Here is a 22,709-nt window from a genome sequence, read left to right on the forward strand (position 1 = left end):
TTCAGACATGTCTGTCTTGCCGTCCACTCCCAGGATGTCCCTTTTTCCAGAAAGAACTATGTGGCGCTTTGCCTCATCGTATGATGTATTCGCTTCCTTATCTTTTCTTTTTCTCGGTTTGGTAGACATGTCCTTCACATAGATAACCTGTGCCACATCATTGGCTAGGACGAACGGTTCGTCAGTGTACCCAAGATTTTTCAGATCCACTGTTGTCATTCCGTACTGTGGGTCTACCTGTACCCCGCCGCCTGACAGATTGACCCATTTGCACTTAAACAAAGGGACCTTAAAATCAGGTCCGTAGTCAAGTTCCCATATGTCCACTATGTAAGCATAATATGTGTCCTTTCCGCTCTCGGTTGCTGCATCAAAGCGGACACCGCTGTTTTGGTTGGTGCTCTTTTGATCTTGGGCGATCGTGTAAAATGTATTCCCATTTATCTCATATCCTTTGTAAGTCAATACAGTCAAAGATGGTCCCCTGGACAACAAGTACAACTCATCACAAACAGTGTTGTCACCTCTGAGACGTGTTTCCAACCAACTGCTGAAAGTCCTGATGTGTTCACATGTAATCCAGTCGTCGCACTGCTCCGGGTGTTTGGCGTGCAAACTGTTCTTGTGTTCATCGACATACGGGGTCACCAAGGTAGAGTTCTGTAGAACTGTGTAGTGTGCTTGAGACCAAGAATATCCGTCCCTGCATATTATTGAGTCTCTTCCAAGAGTGCCTTTTCCAGTCAGTCTCCCCTCAACACAAAACCCGATAACATCCTTTGTTTGATGGCCCATGGAGATGCTTCCTTCTGTCCTAGCGCGGTTACGGACATATTTTTTAGAACTCCCATGAACCTCTCAAAGGGGAACATATTGTGTAAAAATACGGGCCCCAGGATGACAATCTCGTCGACTAGATGAACTAGGACGTGCATCATGATATTGAAGAAGGATGGTGGGAACACCAGCTCGAAACTGACAAGACATTGCGCCACATCACTCCTTAGCCTTGGTACGATTTCTGGATCGATCACCTTCTGAGAGATTGCATTGAGGAATGCACATAGCTTCACAATGGCTAATCGGACGTTTTTCGGTAGAAGCCCCCTCAATGCAACCGGAAGCAGTTGCGTCATAATCATGTGGCAGTCATGAGACTTTAGGTTCTGAAACTTTTTCTCTGGCATATTTATTATTCCCTTTATATTCGACGAGAAGCCAGTCGTGACCTTCATACTGAGCAGGCATTCAAAGAAGATTTCTTTCTCTTCTTTTGTAAGAGCGTAGCTGGCAGGACCTTTATACTGCTTCAAAGGCATGCCGTATTTTTCGTGCAAACGTTGCAGGTCCTCCTGTGCCTCAGGTGTATCTTTTGTCTTCCCATACACGCCCGAGAAGCCTAGCAGGTTCACGCAAAGGTTCTTCGTCACGTGCATCACGTCGATTAAAGAGCGGACCTCTAGGTCTTTCCAGTAGGGTAGGTCCCAAAATATAGATTTCTTCTTTCACATGGGTGCACGTCCCTCAGCGTCATTCGGAACAGCTAGTCCACCGGGACCCTTTCCAAAGATTACGTAGTGTAAATCATTGACCATAGCAAGTACGTGATCACCGTTATGCATGGCGGGCTTCTTCCGGTGATCTGCCTCGCCTTTGAAATGCTTGCCTTTCTTTCGACATTGATGGTTGGTCGGAAGAAATCGACGATGGCCCAGGTACACATTCTTCCTGCATTTCTCCAGTTATATACTTTCAATGTCATCTAAAAAATGCGTGCATGCGCGGTATCCTTTGTTTGTCTGTCCTGAAAGGTTACTGAGAGCGGGCCAATCGTTGATGGTCACGAACAGCAACGCCTTAAGGTTAAATTCCTCCTGTCTGTGCCCATCGCACGTACGTACACCATTTCCATTCCACAGCTGTAAAAGTTCTTCAACTAATGGCCTTAGGTACACATCAATGTCGTTGCCGGGTTGCTTAGGGCCTTGAATGAGAACTGGCATCATAATGAACTTCCGCTTCATGCACATCCAAGGAGGAAGGTTATACATACATAGAGTCACGGGCCAGGTGCTGTGATTGCTGCTCTGCTCCCCGAAAGGATTAATGCCATCCGCGCTTAAAGCAAACCATACATTCCTTGGGTCCTTTGCAAACTCATCCCAATACTTTCTCTCGATTTTTCTCCACTGCGACCCGTCAACGGGTGCTCTCAACTTCACATCTTTCTTTCGGTTCTCACTGTGCCATCACATCAACTTGGCATGCTCTTCGTTTCTGAACAAACGTTTCAACCGTGGTATTATAGGAGCATACCACATCACCTTCGCAGGAACCCTCTTCCTGGGGGGCTCGCCGTCAACATCACCAGGGTCATCTCGTCTGATCTTATACCGCAATGCACCGCATACCGGGCATGCGTTCAGATCCTTGTATGCACCGCGGTAGAGGATGCAGTCATTAGGGCATGCATGTATCTTCTCCACCTCCAATCCTAGAGGGCATACGACCTTCTTTGCTGCGTATGTACTGTCGGGCAATTTGTTATCCTTTGGAAGCTTCTTCTTCAATATTTTCAGTAGCTTCTCAAATCCTTTGTCAGCCACAGCATTCTCTGCCTTACTCTGCAGCAATTCCAGTACGGTACCGAGCTTTGTGTTGCCATCTTCGCAATTGGGGTATAACCCTTTTTTGTGATCCTCTAACATGCGATCGAACTTCAGCTTCTCCTTTTGACTTTCGCATTGCGTCCTTGCATCGACAATGACCCGGCAGAGATCATCATCATCGGGCACATCGTCTGGTTCCTCTTGATCTTCAGCAGCTTCACCCATTGCAGCATCATTGGGCACATGGTCTGGTTCCTCTTGATCTTCACCAGCTCCCCCCGTTGCAGCATCACCGTATTCAGGAGGCACATAGTTGTCATTGTACTCTTCTACTTCGCCGTCTTCCATCATAACCCCTATTTCTCCGTGCCTCGTCCAAACATTATAGTGTGGCATGAAACCCTTGTAAAGCATGTGGGAGTGAAGGATTTTCCGGTTAGAGTAAGACCTCGTATTCCCACATTCAGTGCATGGACAACACATAAAACCATTCTGCTTGTTTGCCTCAGCCGCATCGAGAAACTCATGCACGCCCTTAATGTACTCGCAGGTGTGTCTGTCACCATACATCCATTGCCAGTTCATCTGCGTGCATTATATATAATTAAGTGTCCAAATTAATAAAAGTTCATCATCACATTAAAACCAAAGTGCATACATAGTTCTCATCTAACAACATATAGCTCTCCAGAGCATCTAATTAATTAAACCATACATTGAAACTATGTAAAACATTTCAATGCGAAAACAAATGCGATCATAATCGCAACCAAGGTAACAATTGATCCAACGGCATAATGATACCAAGCCTCGGTATGAATGGCATATTTTCTAATCTTTCTAATCTTCAAGCGCATTGCATCCATCTTGATCTTGTGATCATCGACGACATCCGCAACATGCAACTCCAATATAATCTTCTCCTCCTCAATTTTTTTTATTTTTTCCTTCAACAAATTGTTTTCTTCTTCAACTAAATTTAACCTCTCGACAATAGGGTCGGTTGGCATTTCCGATTCACATACATCCTACATAAATAAAATCTATGTCACGTTGGTCGGCATAATTTTCATAAACAATAAATGAACCAATAGTTATATAGATAATATATATACCACATCCGAATCATAGACAGGACGAGGGCCGACGGGGGCGGATACCAAAACCATCGCACTATATAAGATGCAATAATAAAAGTAAGAAAATAATACAAGTATCTATTTAAACATACAAGTAAGAATATTTTTCCTTTCAGAAAAAAGATAAGAATAAGAGGCTCACCACGGTGGTGCCGGCGATGAGCTCAGCGCGGGTGATCGACGGCGGTGAATACGAGGACGGGGCGTGACGGACCGCTAAACCTAGACAAATATTATGGAAAATGGAGTTTGGAGGTCGAGCTTGGGGAGGAGAAAGCTTAAGTAGTGTGGCTCGGGCATTCCATCAAACAACTTGTGTGCATAGGAGGTGAGCTAGAGCACCACCACGCCCTCTCTCCCTCGGCCAGAGAAAAACAGAGCACTGGGGTGCTCTACTCGCGAGCGAGGGGCATATATAGGCACCTCATTGGTCCCGGTTGGTGACATGAACCGGGACTAAAGGGGAGCCTTTGGTCCCGGTTCAAGCCACCAATCGGGACCAATGGTGGTGGGCCAGGAGCGAGGCCCATTGGTTCCGGTTCATCCCACCAACCGGGACCAAAAGGTCTAGATGAACCGGGACCAATGGCCCACGTGGCCCGGCCGCCCCCCTGGGCTCACGAACCGGGACCAATGCCCCCATTGGTCCCGGTTCTGAACTGAACCGGGACTAATGGGCTGACCCGGCCTGGACCAAAGCCTTGTTTTCTACTAGTGAAATACTACTTAAGCAGCATATGATATGGTTTCGAAACTCATAAGATGATTTATACATGCTACAATTTGTTTTTGCGTATGTGGTCATGGCCATACGTAGTTGTTTTCTTGGGTTGCGGAGATTGAAGTTTGATAGCAGGTGTTGCACAGGAGGATGACCCCTTCCCGCCTTTGTGCATGGTCGGGCGAGCTGTAAATGACGGTTGTGATATTTAAGGAAACTAGAGAGGGAGGGGTTAACAACTTGAATAATGGAAGTTTATTTCCTTGCATCACTATTTCTCCTATAGTCATATTACATTATATGAACTCTCATTACGAGTAAGCTGTGTATGAATTATGACACGTGACTAGAGTCACTCTGTACTTATACTCCCGTCGTTTTTATTTAGTTCGCATATTAGGTTTGATCAAAGTCAAGCTTTGTAAACTTTGACAAAGTTTATAAACAAAAATATTAACATATAAAATAACAAATCAACATCATTGGATTCATTATTGAATGTACTTTCACATCATATAAATTTGTTATGGTAAATATTTATATTGTTTTCTATAAATTTAGTTACACTTTACAAAGTTTGACTTCAGTCAAATCTAATATGTAGAGTAAATAAAAACGGAGGGAGTACTTTTGTTTCAGAATATTGTAGTATATATTAATGTGCTATGTAGTCAATTTCCAATGCCGGTATGTTTGTGTGATATTGATCACATAGACATTCAATTCTGGGTCATGTAGTGTGCTGGTGCATATTTGTCGATTGAGATGTGTACTCTATATCATAACAAGGATTGCCGTTCTACATGAGTGGCTTTTACTTGCCATGACCGGTTTGTGTTTTACTCTTCAGGTTGTCTAAGGAAAAATATGTCCCATTGGGACATCAAAGCAACTAAACCGTATTGCTTGAACAATTGTACTAGTACTTTGAATCTACTCCCTTCGTTTTTAAATATTTGTCTTTTTAGAGATTTCAAATGGACTACCACATACAGATGTATATAGACATATTTTAGAGTGTAAATTCACTCATTTTGCTTCGTATGTAGTCACTTGTTGAAATCTCTAGAAAGACAAATATTTAGTAACGGAGAGAGTATGAGTCCAAAATGTATGATAGCATTTGACTGTTGTTGTGCACAACTGGTTGTCTCGTCAAAATCTCTTGATCCATTGATGAATGGTTATCTAAATCTATATATCATGACTGATCCTTGTTCTGTTTTCCCCTTTTCTTACTTGGAACAGAAACACGGTCTGAAGTAGGCAGGGTGTGGTCGGATGGTATATATTTATATATCTCAGTGATAAACTATGGTGCATCAAGGATGAGCTGAGCAGTACCGACGGGGCTGCGCTTGCCCGGCAGCACTACCTAGGACTAGGATATGACTGCATCCACATTGACCGCCTGGTCCATCTTTACCCTCTCAGGGTTAAGTAAGGCAGTACACTAGGTTGCGTAATTAGTCTTAGGATAAAACGACAGAGTCGAGTAAATGAGGGAACTTTTTCAAACAGAACAGCCACTTTCAAGTTTTAACATCATGGTTCTGTGATCATCCGCACTTGATTTAAATTCAGTTTCATGCGTGTGAGCATACAGAGACACTGTCATGCAATCGTAGATAGCCTGTGAAACAGTATGAACCAACCAGCCGAAACTTTCAAAGACCCAAAAAAAAATTCTGTGGAAATTAATTTGACTGATGTGGTACATGTACAGCTCTAGATTTGCATATCATGGCATCTTCCACTCGCTCAACTACAACTTACTGGAAGGCCTAGACAATGAATGGACATAGTAAAAATGAAAAGGAAAACAGAAGATAGAGGGGAGTGAGGAGAAAATCAGAAAAGAAATTACAATGTATATGCTATCAAAAAAATGAACTTTCCATTTCCATTTTACATTGATGCCATGTAGGCCTGGTTGTAGGAGGAGTCCATCTCGTGGACGACGAGGCTGGTTGCGGTGACCTGGGCGCCGGTGGCGTTGTTGAAGAGGTAAACACCCGCGTTTGCATAAATTGCCTCGGTCGGGTACACCCGCGACGTCACCGTCGACCTCCCCTCCATCGCAAAGCTCTCCACGATGGAATGGTCCACCAGCACCCTCACTGACAGGTCCTCGCCGTTGAGCACAGGCACTGTGTTGCCGACGACCCTCTTAACAATGTCATTGGCGCGAGACGAGCGCGTCTCGTCGTGACAAAAGTGTGTGCGCAAGCCGCCATCGAGGCCCCTCGCAACATAGAAATAGACAGCGGTCCGCTCCGCGTCCCCACCGTGGTGCCTGGCGTCGGCAAGGACAAGTAGGCCGAAGGGTCCAAGGGCGCCCCGGCCTGCCGCCCCGCCACTGGTGCTACAGTTATAGCCGATGTCAGCCTCCTTGGTGGCTGCGATGTCAAGCGGGTCGATGCGGAATGAGGCCTCGATGTCGAGTTGGGTTGCGCGGTGAAGGCTGAGCGGGAAGACAGAGCCGTGGTCAATGGTGACCCGGCCAAGGTCGGTGGAGTTGGTCCGGAGCGTCTCCACCTCCTGCACCGGCCACTGCAGGAGGTTGCTTCCTGTCTTGGTGTCCAGCACCACCGTGCGAGGGATCGACTGCAAGATAACACCATACAACATCAATTAACTATTGATAATTATTCAGCAAAGAATCCTAGGTAGTATCAATCATTGACAACAAAGAATTAACAATCCTATGTATCACTCACCTCTGAGCGGAAAGAATTGCTAACTAACAGTGGGGTAAGCAGACAAGACAACCCTGTTCCTTGTCTAATCCAGTTTGGTTGGTACTAGCACAAACTATTTAGTATTTATTTTGTTGTCAGTACCAAATTGCCAACCGTTGCCTGCCAGTAGACCACATGCTACCACATGATTGATTCAAGGGGTATGCAGAGTTTGTTTGTGGGACATAACTTTTTTCTTGTATATAAAGTATAAACCCAGTTTGGTTCGTGCTAAAAGAAATTGATACCAACAAACTGGCAACAGATTATCAATCTTGGTATCCCAACAGTAGCTGCAACTAATTTGAGCTGTTTGCAAGCTAAAGGAAGCTAAGAGACACTTGACAACGAGATGACAGCAACATTGCTTTAGCTGCTATATATAATGCTGTCTATCCATGATTCATCCCAAGTGGCTGCTATTATTATTTGCATGCATTGACCATGGCCCACCGGGCCATGCCATCATGCCGAGGTGTCTATGGAACCAAACCAAAAGTGTTTGCAACCCTTCTAACTATGCAAACTAAATTCACAAAGCAACATTTTTCTTTGTATTTCGCCTTTCTTCTTTATTTTATTTTTCGCTTGTCGTGAGGACTCTGTTGGCTGTGTGCATCTTAATTATGCAGAGGCCGGGTGTTACTTAAACCTTTTAAGTAATAAAGCGCCCCTTTTCGAAAAAAAAGAATCAACTAATGGAGGTTAATCAACCAATTGATTTTTCAATCTTGTACAACAAGAAGATGAAAATGTCAAGTACCTGGAGGGAGGCCCATCCCTTGGCGACGTCGGCGCGCTCGGAGTCGGTTTCGCCAACCCACCCCCAAAGCACACGCCGCTTCTTTGCCGGATCGTAGAAGGTTTTGGACGCGTAGAACTTTCCCCAGTCATACCTCAGCCCGACGCCAACATCGGCGTCGGTGTCCAATGGGGTCCAGATGTTCTTTGCCGCGTCGTATCGCCCCAACGCATAGTAGTCGTGCCGGTCATCGTCCGAGCTCTCCTTCATCACATGCAAAACATCGTCGCCCCCATTTGTGGACCCAGCCTCCACCGCGTCCGTCATATCGATGCCCCTTGCACCGCCGACCGGGTATAAGTCGATGCACTCCCACATCCCTGTCCCTGGTACACGGTGAAGCAACCCGGGGACAAGCTCATAGTCGATGAAATCCTTGGTCTTGTAGGTCATCACCATGCCAGCATGGCGATCATCCTTGGAGCCGATAACGAGCCGCCATGTGTCATCGGAACCGTCGAACCACGCAGTGGTCGGGTCCCGGAAGTCCTTCTCCCCGATGCCCGGTGGCGGGTACATCACCGGATTGTTCTCATACTTGGTCCAGTTGATTAGTAAGGGATCAGAGGGGTCGGTAGGGAAGGCAAGGCATTGGACCTGGACGGAGGCGTTGGTGGAGCCGGTGTAGAGCATGACGATGCGGCCGTCCGGGAGGACGGTGGCGGAACCCGACCAAACGCCGTTCATGTCATAGCACTGATCGGGGGACATTGCGACGGGTAGGTGGCGCCAATGCAGAAGGTCGCGAGAGGCGGCATGACCCCACGCAATCTTGTTGCCCCAAATGGCGCCATCTGGGTTGTACTGGTAGAAGAGGTGGTACCACCCCTTGTAGTACACTGGACCTGAATTTGAATTCTCAAAGAAATGAGTTTCCGATGGAATCTCTAACAAGATTAAGAAAATTAGAGCAATGCCATCATTTGTATTATAGTGCAACAAAAGAGGAGATGCGTACCGTTAGGGTCGTTCATCCAGTTCTTCTCGGGCTGGAAGTGGAAGCCGGTGCGCTGCCACTGCAGCATGGCATTGCTCCACGGGAACGCGTTGCCGCCGGCGTCCGCCCCAAGCATGCCGCCGTGGGCGCCGGCGCCGGACGTCTTCTCCGAGACGCCGGACTCAGGGCCCCGGCTGCTGGTGCTCATCGGTGCCGCGTCGACCTCTGTCGGGTGGCCGGACATGACGATGCCCGAGGCGGGCAGCTCGCTGGCGAGCTTGACACCGGCGAGCGCGGCGACAGCAAGGAGCACCGCGGCCAAAGTCAGGAGCATTGCGGCGCACACTGGCCCGGTCCGGCCTGGGCGCGCGCGCCCGGCCTGGGCCTCGTCATCGTCCGGCGGCAGCTGCGCGTAGAAGCATGGCACCAGCGCCGGCATCGAGCCGCGGTCTCTGGTCTCCATTGACATGGAAAAGAGACGGAGGAGACGAAGGATGACTCGATCTCCGCAGAATCCAAAGGAGGGAGAGGAATTGGTGGGACTGATCAATTATCACCTCTGCTAAACTTAACAAGAACGAGGAGAATGTGTGTGTCTGTGCGTGTTTGCCGAGGAGCTCCGCGGGTGCCATTTATAGTCGCCTCCCCACTGCCTCAACGGCGCACCTGGCGCGGCCCCATTGGCCGGCGGCGGCCGCGGCGCGGCGGGGCTGGATTGTCAGTGCTAATCATCATCCATTCATCCAGGCCATGTTATCCAGCTCGATTATGATTACGCCTTTGTCGCACCCACTCATTGTTCTCTTCAGAAACTTAACTACTACTCGTTGGCTCAGGCTGGATACGTGTTTGTACATGTTCAGATCCTTCCATGCATGTACTATGATTGAGTTAGGTTAGTTGTTAATTAGCGAAAGACACGCTTGCTCTGTGATACTATGGTTAGCTAGCATTGTTAGAGCATCTCTAGTCTATCTGCAAAGTTAGTTACCAAGAACCTAAGCTGTCAAGAAAAAGTTACCAACAACCTATATACAAAACATTTTTTGGGGTGAAACCCGATCTATTCATAATGAAGCATGGCAGAACACCAGAGATAATAAAAATTACAATCAGATCCGTCAACCAACTAACAACGACTACAAGTACTAAATCAAGGTAAAGGTGCGCCACGCTCTTCGCCTCTCCCTCACCGGAACAGGCAGACCTTTTTGTAGTAGACAGTCCGGAAACCATCCCAAAATCAACTCTTCAACATTTTTTCTTTCCTAATTCACAACTCTTTCTGCAATGAAATAATAATTATTATTATTTTCACAATATTATATAAAACGGGAAAATAGAACATTTTGTAATCTATTTTTCATTTCGTCTAACACATGTCGTTTGTCGCGAGCCGTAGTGTCTGGTGCCCTATGGGAGCTCGCTGCGGACACCGTGGTGGCCGGACGAGGAGCGTGCACGGAGGAAGAGATGTGTCATGGCCCAATTGCCGTCCTCGGCGACGACCAAGGCTGCCTCTCCGGTCTCCGCTCTGGATTAAAGTGGTGGCCGACAATCAATTCTTTTGGTTTGTGTCTTCAAACCTTTTGGGGGCTAAACATTTTTTGGGGGGATGGACTACAGATGCTCTTACACGCAGATTAATTAGGTAAGGAGAAAATTTCATGACATGGAACTAGTGCAATTTGGCCGAGCTAACAAACAACTAATTTAGGGCCCGTTCGGTATCGCTCCACTCCGCGGCTCCGCTCCAAGAGCGGATGGAGCTGTAGCTCAAAAACTTGGAGCGAGCAAACAGCCACTCCACAGATTCTCCGAGCCGGTGGATTACTGAACAGGGCCTTAGTTTCTGCACTAGGCAGCCATGTGCATAGTCATAGATTCTGTTGAGAGAGAAAAAGGGCCCAATAATTCAGCGAGACGAAACCGATGGGTTGCTCCTGGCCATGGCGGTTCCAGCCAGCTAGCTACTCCTTCCGTGGGTTACACACTCTTTCACATACGAAAGCCTCCTTTTCCGCATCTCTAAACCAAAGACAAACAATAGAAGATGGAGAGGATGGGTGTGTGGTTAAGCAATGCCAAGTGGCAGCGACCGTTTTGGTCATGGCAACGCCACCATTGCATTGCACACACTGGCTGCACGCCACATGCATACTCCTCTAATGATGATCCGCGACATGCTGACTCACCATTGTCTGGAACAGATTCTAGAGGCTGCACCAGAGCCAGTCATCAGCTGGCTAGTTAAGCAAGCAACAAGTAGTGGTCCTGCACTCCTGCTGCTTATGCATTATGCTAACCACCAGCAAGTAGCAATCAGTAGTAGCTTGTGCTCAACACATACTACTAATCAGTTAGAAGAAACTAGGAAACAAGGGTAATTAAATATATTTTTTTTGTGTGTGTGTGATCGTAATGGTAATGGATAGAGGAAAAGGGGATGTGTGGTGGTGGTCACATATGTTTGTCCTAGGAGGACGGTCATTTCCACGGGACCAATCAATCGAGAAGCTCTGGGAGACCAAGCATCTACATCATCACACCGTGTGATTCACACGTACAACAATGCCCAACAATGTATAGAGTTCTATTGGAATTAGAATAGAGACCTTTGGGCGGTCGACGCGGTGCATGCCAGTTAAAGCATTTCTTCTAATTTTCTCCTAGTTAAATGGAACCAAGCTAATCCTGGTTGTGGATTACTCCACGTGTTAGGACTCCATCTGGCAAGTGCCACATCTTGTCACTCGATCGATCGATCAACGGCGACAACATGTCGGCAGAGCATTGTTCATTGAAATTTGCAATGTAATAATGCTGGCTCGATGTTGCTGAATGTCCGAAATGATGCTGACAAGGACTAACAACGTGCACTGGAGCGTGGATGATGTGGACCACAAGAAGCAATGGCGTGGGACAAATGCCAGTTACCAGTAACATGCACAAAAGATCCATACAACTGAAGTCACCCAAAATTCCTCGAACTAAACTCCTGGCCATGGCAGGTGCCAATTGTCGCTCCGACTGGCATGCACTATTTCCTCCTTACACTTTATTGGACGACACATCGGCCAGAGCTGTAACCTCGAGGTCATAAGCCCGACTAGTTGCCCGATCGGTGATTGGGAAGACGGAGAGACATGCAGTGACAATCATCACTACTAACAACGATTTGACAATGAAGCTAGCCACGGAAAGTGTTCTATCACAAACTTTTAGTTCTACAACACCGTCTGTGATGGGATGCAGGAGTGCATACAGTTGCCCTATTAAACTGTATGCGAAGTTTGAATCTATCCAACACTTTGCTTATGAATTCCATTAAGAGATATGCAGGCCCCGCAAATGATTCAGCAAACCAAAAACGATGAGTTGCTCATGGTCATGGCGGCCCAGCCATCTAGTAGCTTACACTCCTCCAATTTACTCTTTCCGTGGTTACATCCTCTCTCACACATATGAAAGCCTCCTTCTCTGCAGCACCGTTTTGGTCATGACTAATTATTAGAACGTCCCTGGTCTACTCCTGTTCATGGGCCAACAATTAGTGCCCTCTCCTTCTACCAACACTGCATTGCACACACGCCACATGCATGCTTTGAGTACCAGCACACTCCAATGACAATCCATGGAGTGCTGACTCACCATTGTCGGGGAGATATTCTAGAGGCTGTACCACAGGCAGTCAGCAGCTTGTTAAGCAGGCAACAAGTTCCGAGAGACCGATTAGTACGTAGCAGCTACTCTCATATTGGTCCGCCTTCTCCTGCTGCATGATCACACCAATAGCAATTAGTAGCTGCCTCGTCTCCTCATATATTTATGGTTGGGACCTTTTGGGTTATAAGCCAATTTGTAGAAAAGAAAATTAACCCTAACAAAACACCTCCAAAATAATTGAGGAACACAACAAGGATAATTAAGTGTGGGTGTTCGTAATGGTAATGGATGAAGGGAGAGGGGATGTGTGATGGTGGTCACGTCTGTCCTATGAACCAACACCAACCGAGAAGCTCTCGCAGACCCGACATCTACATCGTCACACGTGCAATAATACCCAATAATGAAGAGTTCTATTCGGAATAGGATGGAGCCCTTTGCTCGATCGATGCGGTGCCGGTTAAAGCGTTGTCTTCCGATTCTCTCCGAGTTGAATGGGACCTAGCTACTCTTGGATATGGATCGCTCCACGTGTACTCCATCTGGCAGGAGCCACATCATGTCACTCCATCAATCGGCCAACAGACAACAACGCTTTGGCTAAGCATTATTCATTGAACTTTGCATTGTACAGACGCAAGCCCGACGCTGGAGAGCGTCCGAGATGATGCCGACAAGGCCTAGGGATGGGATTTATCCACTCCATACAATTGAAGCCACCCAAAATTCCTCGAACCCAACTCCTGGCCATGGCAGGCGCCAGTTGTCGCTCCGCCCTGACATGCGCTATTTCCTCCTTACACTTTATGGGATGACACGTCGACGAAAGTTGTAACGTCGAGGTCGTGAGCTTGACTAGTTGCCCAATCGGTGATTGGGAAGACAGAGAGACATGCAGTGACAATAAGCAGTACTAGTGAAGATTCGACAATGAAGATGGCCACGGAAAATAATCCACCTAGTAGATCCTGTTGCGAGACTACCGCCACCTAAATCGTGACTACTCTCCCTCCTACTCAGTGATTTCCGGACCACACTTACCCCATACTATTTTCACCATGTTGACGCTGCTGTTGAATTTATATACACAAAGCCAATGATGTGCTTAGACTTAAACCTACATGAACTAGTACTCAGCCTAGCCTAAACAAGGTAGGACACGTACACAGCTAATCTAGCATAGCATGGACACGGTCACACGCTGCTACAACAGTGTCCTATACAAACGGTTTTTACCCTCCACATAGTTTTAAACAGTTGCCTTGCCTGTGTGGGCGATTTGGGGGGGGGGGGGGGGGGGGGGGGGGGGGGAGTTATCCCAACCGACCCCGAAAATCGTTGGTGATAGGAAGTAAGAATGCACACGTTTGGCAGAACTAAGCATGAGCGATGCCTGTGTCTATCTCAAGCGTGAGTCGTCACCCAATCGTTTGTGATATATCAAATTTCCCAAACAATCCATCCTTGCTACTCGTGTGGGATCGCATTACCATCATACATGTTATTCTGTGGTGCAACATTTATGATGCGTGCCGCATCAGAAACAGTTAATGATTGTACGTCACATATGATAAATGATCTATCACAAACATTTAGTTCTACAACACCGTCTGTAATAGGATGTAAGAGTGCATACAGCTGTCCCTATGGAACTGTATGCGAAGTTTGAATCTATCCCACATGTTGCTTATGGATTCCGCTAAGGGTGATGCAGGCCACACAAATGATTCAGCGAACCAAAAACGATGGGTTGCTCATGGTCATGGCGGCTCAGTCATCTAGTAGCTTACACTCCTCCAATTTACTCTTTCCGTGGTTACATCCTTTCTCACGCATAAGAAAGCCTCCTTTTCTGCAGCACCGTTTTGGTCATTACTAATTATTAGAAGTCTACTCCTGTCCATTGGCCAACAATTAGTGGCCTCTCCTTCTGCCACCACTGCATTGCACACACGCCACATGCATGCTTTGTGTACCAGCACACTCCAATGACGATCCATGGAGTGCTGACCCACCATTGTCAGGGCGAGATTCTAGAGGCTCTACCACAGCCAGTCAGCAGCTCATTAAGCAAGCAATAAGTTCTGGAGAGACCGATTAGTACGTAGCAACTACTCTCATACTGGTCCCCGTTCTGCTGCTGCTGCATATGGTCACACCAATAGCAATTAGTAGTAGATTCGGCTCCACATATATTTATGGTTGGGCCTAATCATGGCTTAGCCAAATGCCAAAGCCATAAACATATAAATAGTCGCGTTTTTGGTTTGTAAGCCAAATTGCAGAAACCAAAATTATCCCTAACCAAACACCTCCAAAATGATTCAGAAACACAACAAGGATAATTATGTGTGGGTGGTCGTAATGGTAATGGATGAAGGGAGAGGGGATGTGTGATGGTGGTCACGTCTGTCCTATGAACCAACCAATCAAGAAGCTCTCGCAGACCCGGCATCTGCATCATCACATGTGCAATAATGTTCAATAATGCAGAGTTCTATTGGAAATAGGATAGAGACCTTTGCTTGATCAATGCGGTGTAAGTTAAAGCGTTGTCTTCCGATTCTCTCCGAGTTGAATGGAACCTAGCTAGCTACTCCTGGTTATGGATCACTCCACGTGTACTCCATCTGGCAGGTGCCACATCATGTCACTCCATCAATCGGCCAACAGGCAACAACGCTTTGACTAAGCATTATTCATTGAACTTTGCACTGTACAGACGCAAGCTCGATGCTGGAGAGCGTCTGAGATGATGCCGACAAGACCTAACAACATGCATTGGATCGTGAATGAAGCGGACCACAACAAGCAATGGTGTGGGACGAATACCAGTGTAACATGCACACAAGATTCATTTGTTCGGAAGAAAAAAAACAAAGCAAAAAGGTGAACCGGTAGGCTATAGTGGACATAAATAGAGAGCAAGAGAGATCCGCGGCACCAGAAAATGCAGGCCGATGTGTGTGGCCGTCCTAGCTGGCAATGTACGATCAATAGATGTCCTTTTGCATCCAATTAACAGTACAATGGTTCTTGCAATCCCAAGATGATATGTCGGCTCAGTCTTTCGAAGGTGCTCGTAAGGGTAGGGTATGCGTGTGTGTGTTCATAGTGATGAGTGTATATGCGTATATTTGAGCGCCTGCGTCTGTACTGTGTTCTAAAAAAACATCATTATGGTGATAATACTATTGTAGGGATGGGATTTATCCACTCCACCCAATTGAAGTCGCAAAAAATTCCCAGAACCCACCTCTTGGCCATGGCAGGCGCCAATTGTTGCTCCTCCCTCACGTGCGCCATTTGGTCACTACATGCAACCAAGCGCTTTTTCCTCCTTACACTTTATTAGATGACATGCCAGCCAGAGTTATAACCTCGAGATTATGAGCCCGATGACAATCAGCACTACTAGCAATTATTCGGCAATGAATTTGGACACAGAAAATAATCCACTTAGTTTAACACTTTAACCTATTGTAAGACCGCCACCTATAATCCTGACTACTTTCCTTCCCACTCGGTGATTGCCGCACCACACTTACCCCACACCATTACATCATTCTTTGGGTTTATGCAAGTTTTTTGTGCTCCTCGCTATTTAGCTTAAACATGAACTACATTTTGACAAACAAAAAAAATGAGAATGTGGATTCCGTGAAGTGAGAAATCAGACCTCACGAATAATTCAGCGGACCGAAACTGACGAGGTTTTGTCAGATTCTCTTGCACTGTCAGCATCAGGCCCGAGCCTAAGGGTGTGCTACCTGTGCGCTTGCACAGGGCCCTCTCGCTTTCAGGGGCCTCCAAATTTATTTGCAACAGTATATATACTAAGCTAAAATATGTAACCTTTTGGGCCTCTTGGCCTGGTATCCTGGACCTGGAGCAGCCCCGACTAGTCTATGCCTCATCCATAGGATCGATCCAATGAAAAAGAAAAAAAATCAGCGATCGATCGTCATCGACACGAGCGAAGCGACGAGGTGTCTCTTCGTCTATTCGTCTGGCACTGGCGGCAGGTTAGTGTTCTTCCGATCCTTCCTTTCCTTCCTTACAGATCTCATGATTCCGTTCCAACTTCCAGCGCTGTAGGCCCTTTTCAGGATTCAAGAGGACAGGAGCAGCATGAACGGCCGGACAACAGCAGAAGGGAGGACCTGAACTGAATCACCTGAAAGGCAAGGAAAGTTCAGGCCAATCTCCCGATCTTCGTTTTTTAAGCGTCGTCGCGTCAATACCTAGCAATCCTGACATCCTGTGAGCCCTTTGGCCTTTACTTTGAAATTTTGATTTCTGCCAGCTGTTTGATTCTTCCAAAATCTTACAGTTAATTTTAATATTCTTTTCATCTATTAGGTGTCTAGTATTGCAAGATCCAAGTCATGTCTGCATTTAGAAAACATGAATCTGGTTACAAAAAGCGTTTGAAGAAACAAAAAAAGAGGATTTAACTCTGTCTCAAAAAGGAGATATGGATAATTTTGTCATAAGAATACCACAACTGTCGCCCGATAATCAGTCACTTGATAGAGAGCATGCTCCGGATAATAATGTTGACAATGATCCTAGCCCTAGAGATGCCGAGACAGAGATAGAAAATAATGTTGAGAGTGAAGAAAATTGTGATGACATCGGGGCTAGTAATACTGATGGTAACTTGAATACTTCACCTACTGCAGACGTTGGTGATTCTTTTCAGTTTGACATATTTGATCCAAGAAATTGGGATTCCCTTAATTCTAAGCAAATTGATATTTTAGCACAAAAGGGCCCTCAAAGGGACATGTCATTTAAGAAAGGTCGTAAGGATAAATATAAAAGGAGGTTTTCTGCACTATTCTACACTAGAATTCTATCGAATGGAGAGCATTGCGATAGGGATTGGCTTGTCTATTCTGAGGAACTCGATAAAGTGTTTTGCTTCGGTTGTAAATTATTCGCAAAAGGGTATCGAAAAGGTAATTTGGCAAATGAGGGGTACAATGATTGGACACATCTTGGCACTAGACTTAAAGAGCATGAGACAAGTGCAGATCATGTTTTGAATATGACAACTTGGTATGAGTTGCGTACTAGATTACAAAAGCATGAAACAATTGATAAAGCTGCTCAACGACAACTTGAGAGTGAAAAGGAGCACTGGAGAAAAGTTCTGTCCAGAATCGTTTGCATTGTAAAATTTCTTGCCAGGCATAATCTAGCCTTTCGTGGTACTAACAGCAAATTGTATGAAGATAGCAATGGCAATTTCTTGGGTTTGGTTGAGATGTTGGCATAATTTGACCCGGTTATTCAAGAGCATGTCCGCCGTATTACAAATGAAGAAACTCATACTCATTATCTTGATTTTAAGATTCAGAATGAGTTGATACACCTGCTTGCTTCCGCTATTAGGTATGAGATTGTTAAGAAAATAAAGAGTGCAAAGTACTTCTCTATCATACTTGATTGTACCCCAGATGCAAGCCATCAAGAACAAATGTCTATAATCATAAGATATGTTGATTCATCTTCTAGTCATGTTTGCATAGAAGAATCCTTTCTAGGATTTTTAGATGTAAATGATACGACTGGGCAAGGGCTTTTTGAAGTGCTAGAGAATGAACTAAAGCTTCTTGATCTTGATATAGATGATGTGAGAGGACAAGGTTATGATAACGGGTCAAATATGAAAGGAAACCAGCAAGGTGTCCAAAGGAGACTTTAATGTAAATCCTAGAGCATTCTATTCTAGTTGTGGTTGTCATAGCCTTAATTTGACACTTTGTGATATGGCTAAGACTTGCGGTAAAGCTAAAGACTTCTTTGGAATCATCCAACGCATATATACGACTTTTGCTAATTCTACTAAGAAATGACAGATTCTTAACAAGGATTAACTCCCAAGTCAGTGTCAAGCTACACGCTGGGAGAGTCGTGTTGACAGTGTTAAAGCTATTCGACTTCAATGTGCAGACATTCGGGAGGCCCTACTTCAGGTACCCAATATTTTCATATTGTTATGATGTAATTCTTTAGTTTTCTCTAACTATAACATATATTTTCTTTATTTTCATTTCAGGTATCGAGACTGATAATGATACAAAAACGAGCAGTGAGGCTAAAGTTTGGCAAATAATGAACTTGGAGAGTATGAATTTATAGTGGCGATAGTCATTTGGTATGAGGTATTGTATGCTGTTAATTTAGTAAGCAAACACTTGCAAGAAAAGGATATGCTTATTGATGTTGCTATTGAGAAAGTGCAAGGATTGCTTTCTTTCTTCAAGGGTTATAGGGACACTGGTTTTTTAGAAGCATTGGAGACAGCCAAAGTAATTGCACTTGAGATGGATATTGGTACAACATTTCGTAAAAAACGAGAAATTAAAAGAAAGAGACATTTTGATGAGAACCCAGATGATGCAAATGTTGCCACACAGTCTGCAGAGGAATCATTCAAGTCAACTATTTTTTACGTATTGTTGATCAAGCAATTCTCTCACTTACAAGCAGATTTGACCAATATCAGGGTTACCAGAAAATATTTGGTTTCTTGTTTACCTCTAAAACATTGCAGTCATTGGATAAGAATAGCTTGAAAACTTCTTGTGACAATCTTGAGGTTGCTCTTAAAAAGGATGGGAAGTCTGACATTGATGCTAATGAACTTTATGTGGAGTTGATGTTTCTTCAAAATTTCATGCCAAAGGAAAATATTGGCCAGTTGAAATTCTAAAGTTTTTGAAGTGGCATGATTGTTTCCCCAATGCATGTATTGCATATAGAGTTCTGTTGACTATCCCTGTGACTGTTGCTTCGGCAGAACAGAAGCTTTTCTAAATTGAAGCTATTGAAGTCCTATATGCGCACTACCATGACACAACAAAGGCTCACTGATTTGGCACAATAGCACTGGAGAGTAATCTATTGGACAAGATTGATTATGAGGATATTATTGAGGATTTTATTACAAAGAACACTAAAAGAATGATGTTGTTTAAGTGAAGACTGAAGACCATACAATCAATAATAGGTACAATTTTTATATTTTCCAGTTGGTATCTAAGATATTATGAACTTTATATTATTATAGTTATGTTTATGTAGTGTTTTTCTTAGTGAGATAAGGCCCATTTTAGAGTTTCGCACAGGGCCTCCGATTTTGCCGGCTCGGCCCTGGTGTCATCTTGGGTAGTCATGGGCCTCCGATTATGCTTCTAGTACCCTCTCAGAAAGAATGTCTCCTTTTCTTTTCCGCATCACCAAACCAAACCACACAAGATGGATCACGGATGTGTGGTTTACATGGTGGCAGCAGCGGTCACAACCTGATCGACCGACAAGACGCCCCTCTTGCAATTTCTCCGCCGATCGATGAGATCAAACTAGTCGAACACAAGTGCAAAAATACTTTTCTATGATTAGAATATAGTAACCTCTTTCCGAGGGTGGCGTTTTGGCACATGGGAGCAGGTGTGTTTCAAACATATTTTAAAATGTCGAATAAATTCAAGCAAAAACTTGGCGCGTACTTCTCGATATTAGTTTAGACCAGGCTAACTACTAGTTCGTGGGACGCGGACTGAGCTAATCTAGCATACCATGGACACGGTCACACCTCCTAAAACACGGCAAGCATACCACTAATTAGACACCTACTAGCTTAATAATTACTATAAGAGTGAACCAACAGTGCTTGCATAGTTAATTAGGAGGACAGTAGTATCCTCGACACATCGGAGTTCAAGTCCTAGGGGCTGTTTAGTTCCCAGTCACACCTTGCCACATTTTGCCACATCTAACGTTAGGCAAGTTTGACCAAGTTAGTTAGGTGTTTGGTTCTAGCCACACATAAGACAAGGATTTTTTTTTGTGAGCAGTGAACCCCACATGTCATAGACACAACGTGTGGCAAGATTTCTTTAGGCAAGCCAAAGTGTGGCTAACAATTTGAACAACTCAACTAAGGCAAGTGTGGCAAGTGTGGCAAAAATCATGTGGTAATATATGGCAAAGATAGTCACAATCTAAACAGCCCCCTAGATTTGACATTGGTGCTCGTGTTTTCCTAAATTTATTTCAGTCCTTTCGATGATGTGCGTTAAGTGGGAGGAGGCGTTCCGTCGACTACGAAAGCGATCCATGCAGGCACCGAGTGCGGGTCACATGCACCGCTTACATGGAGTGCTAGAGCACTCTAGTGACAATCAGCAAGGTGCCGACTCGCCATTGTCGGTGGGAGAGAGGGGGCATGAGTTGTACAGGGATCCATCTGTGGAGAACCCTACCATGGCCAATCAGCAGCTAGCTAGCCAGGCAAGGCAAGAACTTCTGTCTGGAGTACAGTAGGTAGTAGTGGGGGTACTACTGGTCCTCTAGCGTGGTTTTAGTGACACATAGTAACAAGAAAACAAACATGAACGGGTGGCTGATCAAATAACCAATCCATCATGGATAAGAGGAATTAGGAGCTACTAGGAGCTGGCCTTTGTGTGGTCACCGAGAGAGCAGATTCCACATTGATCACTGCACTTGTAGAGTGCAATAATGAAATAGATCCTTCCAATTTTCTCCGGATTGAACGGAACCTAGTCCTGCTGGCTCTCGCTATTTATCGTAAGAGCATTCCAGGACGTCGTATATGACTAAGGCAACGACAAAGTTAGATTCCTCACAAATCATTCGGCAAACCGAAACCGATGGCTTCCTCGGATCCTTCCCTGAGCTGTTAGCATCTTGACCAGGGTATATGTGTGGCTGTATGTGACGAACAATTTTACGATTCATGTAGTATCTTTGAAAATGATGCTTATGACTCGTGTGAGGTAGTATTTATGCAAAACCACCACATATGGGGCTAGTGTAATAGGTCAATACCACTTTGTGAACAACCCACGAAGAACCACCTCATAATGTAAGATGTTATTATAACCAATAGTATATCAGTTATCATAACATCTTATATTATGGGATTGAGTTTTTTTTTAGGATGGAATGAGGCTAAACTCCTGGTTGTGGACCTCAAGTGTCGGCTTGAACGATTAATTTGGCTGGCTGAACAGAAAGTGCATGAATAAACCAGAGTACATATGAACCCACTTAGAAAAATATATTTTAAATGCCAAAAAAATTACACCCTCCGTCTCATAATATAATCTGTTATAACAACCAATATGTAAGTATATCAGTTGAAATAATATCTAATATTATGGGACGGGGGGAATAACCTTTTTTTAGGATCGAATGAAGCTACACTCGTGGTTGTGGACATCACCAAGTGTCAGCTTGATCGATTAATTTGGCTGGCTGGATTGTGCTACCACGTCATGAATCCATTTTTAACTCTTACTGACTTTGTGACAGGGTGCAACATGTGGTGATGATTGATAGCAGCTAGCTCACTGGTTGTAGTAACTTGCAAGCTTATCATACACGAAACACTAACAACCAACGACAAAATCAACAACAAAGTAAAAAAAAACAGCGCAACAACTAGCAATAAATGGATATAGGGAACGGGGGCTACATGATACGCAAAGAGGGATGCATCGTGCATCTTTGTGTGACTGGGTGTCATTGTCGTAGCTACGCTGTCTTTCTCCATCCAGAGGCATGGTTTCTTGAAGACTCGTCGACATGAGGCAGTACAATAATGCGGGCGAAGGTTGGGACCATGAATCTATCATCAGACTCAATTTTAGCCTTGCAAATTCTCACACCCATCCATGGAATCCAAACTCCTGGCTGTGGCTCTCGCCATGTGTCGCTCCATATGGTCCATGCCACATCAGATGTCCTTTCTCTTTTTGCGGTGGACACTCCAAAATTGTGTGCTTGACAATGCGATTTGAATGATTACTCAAACGTTCTACGTTGCCAAGGCAGCATGACGGCAACCGTTGGTACAACTAGCAATGACTTAGGAGGCACGTGACAAGGATATCGGCCATAGTTATCTACGAACCAGATGAAACCGACCACGAAAATGAACGCACATGCCCGTTGTAACCTCGAAATTTTGAACTTGACACTCACAAGGCGTCTGACACATGGCAGCATATTATTGCAGTCGGTAGTGATTACAAGTACCACCATAGCACACATCC

The 22,709-nt window shown here is 45.0% G+C and overlaps 1 protein-coding gene, 1 long non-coding RNA gene and 1 pseudogene across 2 annotated transcripts; 2 read left to right on the top strand and 1 right to left on the bottom strand.

The window, feature by feature from the left end:
* Nucleotides 1–6,141: 6,141 nt before the first annotated feature.
* On the bottom strand, nt 6,142–9,568 carry LOC125512517 (sucrose:sucrose 1-fructosyltransferase-like). Its single transcript, XM_048677613.1, has 3 exons — nt 8,971–9,568; nt 7,974–8,857; nt 6,142–7,076 (listed from the first exon to the last, which is right to left on the bottom strand). The coding sequence occupies exons 1-3, from the start codon at nt 9,416–9,418 to the stop codon at nt 6,378–6,380; spliced, it is 2,031 nt and encodes a 676-aa protein (XP_048533570.1). The 5' UTR covers nt 9,419–9,568; the 3' UTR covers nt 6,142–6,377.
* A 6,933-nt stretch (nt 9,569–16,501) lies between these two features.
* On the top strand, nt 16,502–17,117 carry LOC125512519. Its single transcript, XR_007285404.1, has 3 exons — nt 16,502–16,640; nt 16,725–16,878; nt 16,978–17,117. It is a non-coding gene; the product is annotated as an uncharacterized LOC125512519 (long non-coding RNA).
* A 2-nt stretch (nt 17,118–17,119) lies between these two features.
* Nucleotides 17,120–19,443, top strand: LOC125516364 (annotated as a pseudogene).
* Nucleotides 19,444–22,709: the final 3,266 nt, after the last annotated feature.

Source organism: Triticum urartu, chromosome 6, assembly GCF_003073215.2.
Source record: "Triticum urartu cultivar G1812 chromosome 6, Tu2.1, whole genome shotgun sequence".
Taxonomy (NCBI): domain Eukaryota; kingdom Viridiplantae; phylum Streptophyta; class Magnoliopsida; order Poales; family Poaceae; genus Triticum; species Triticum urartu.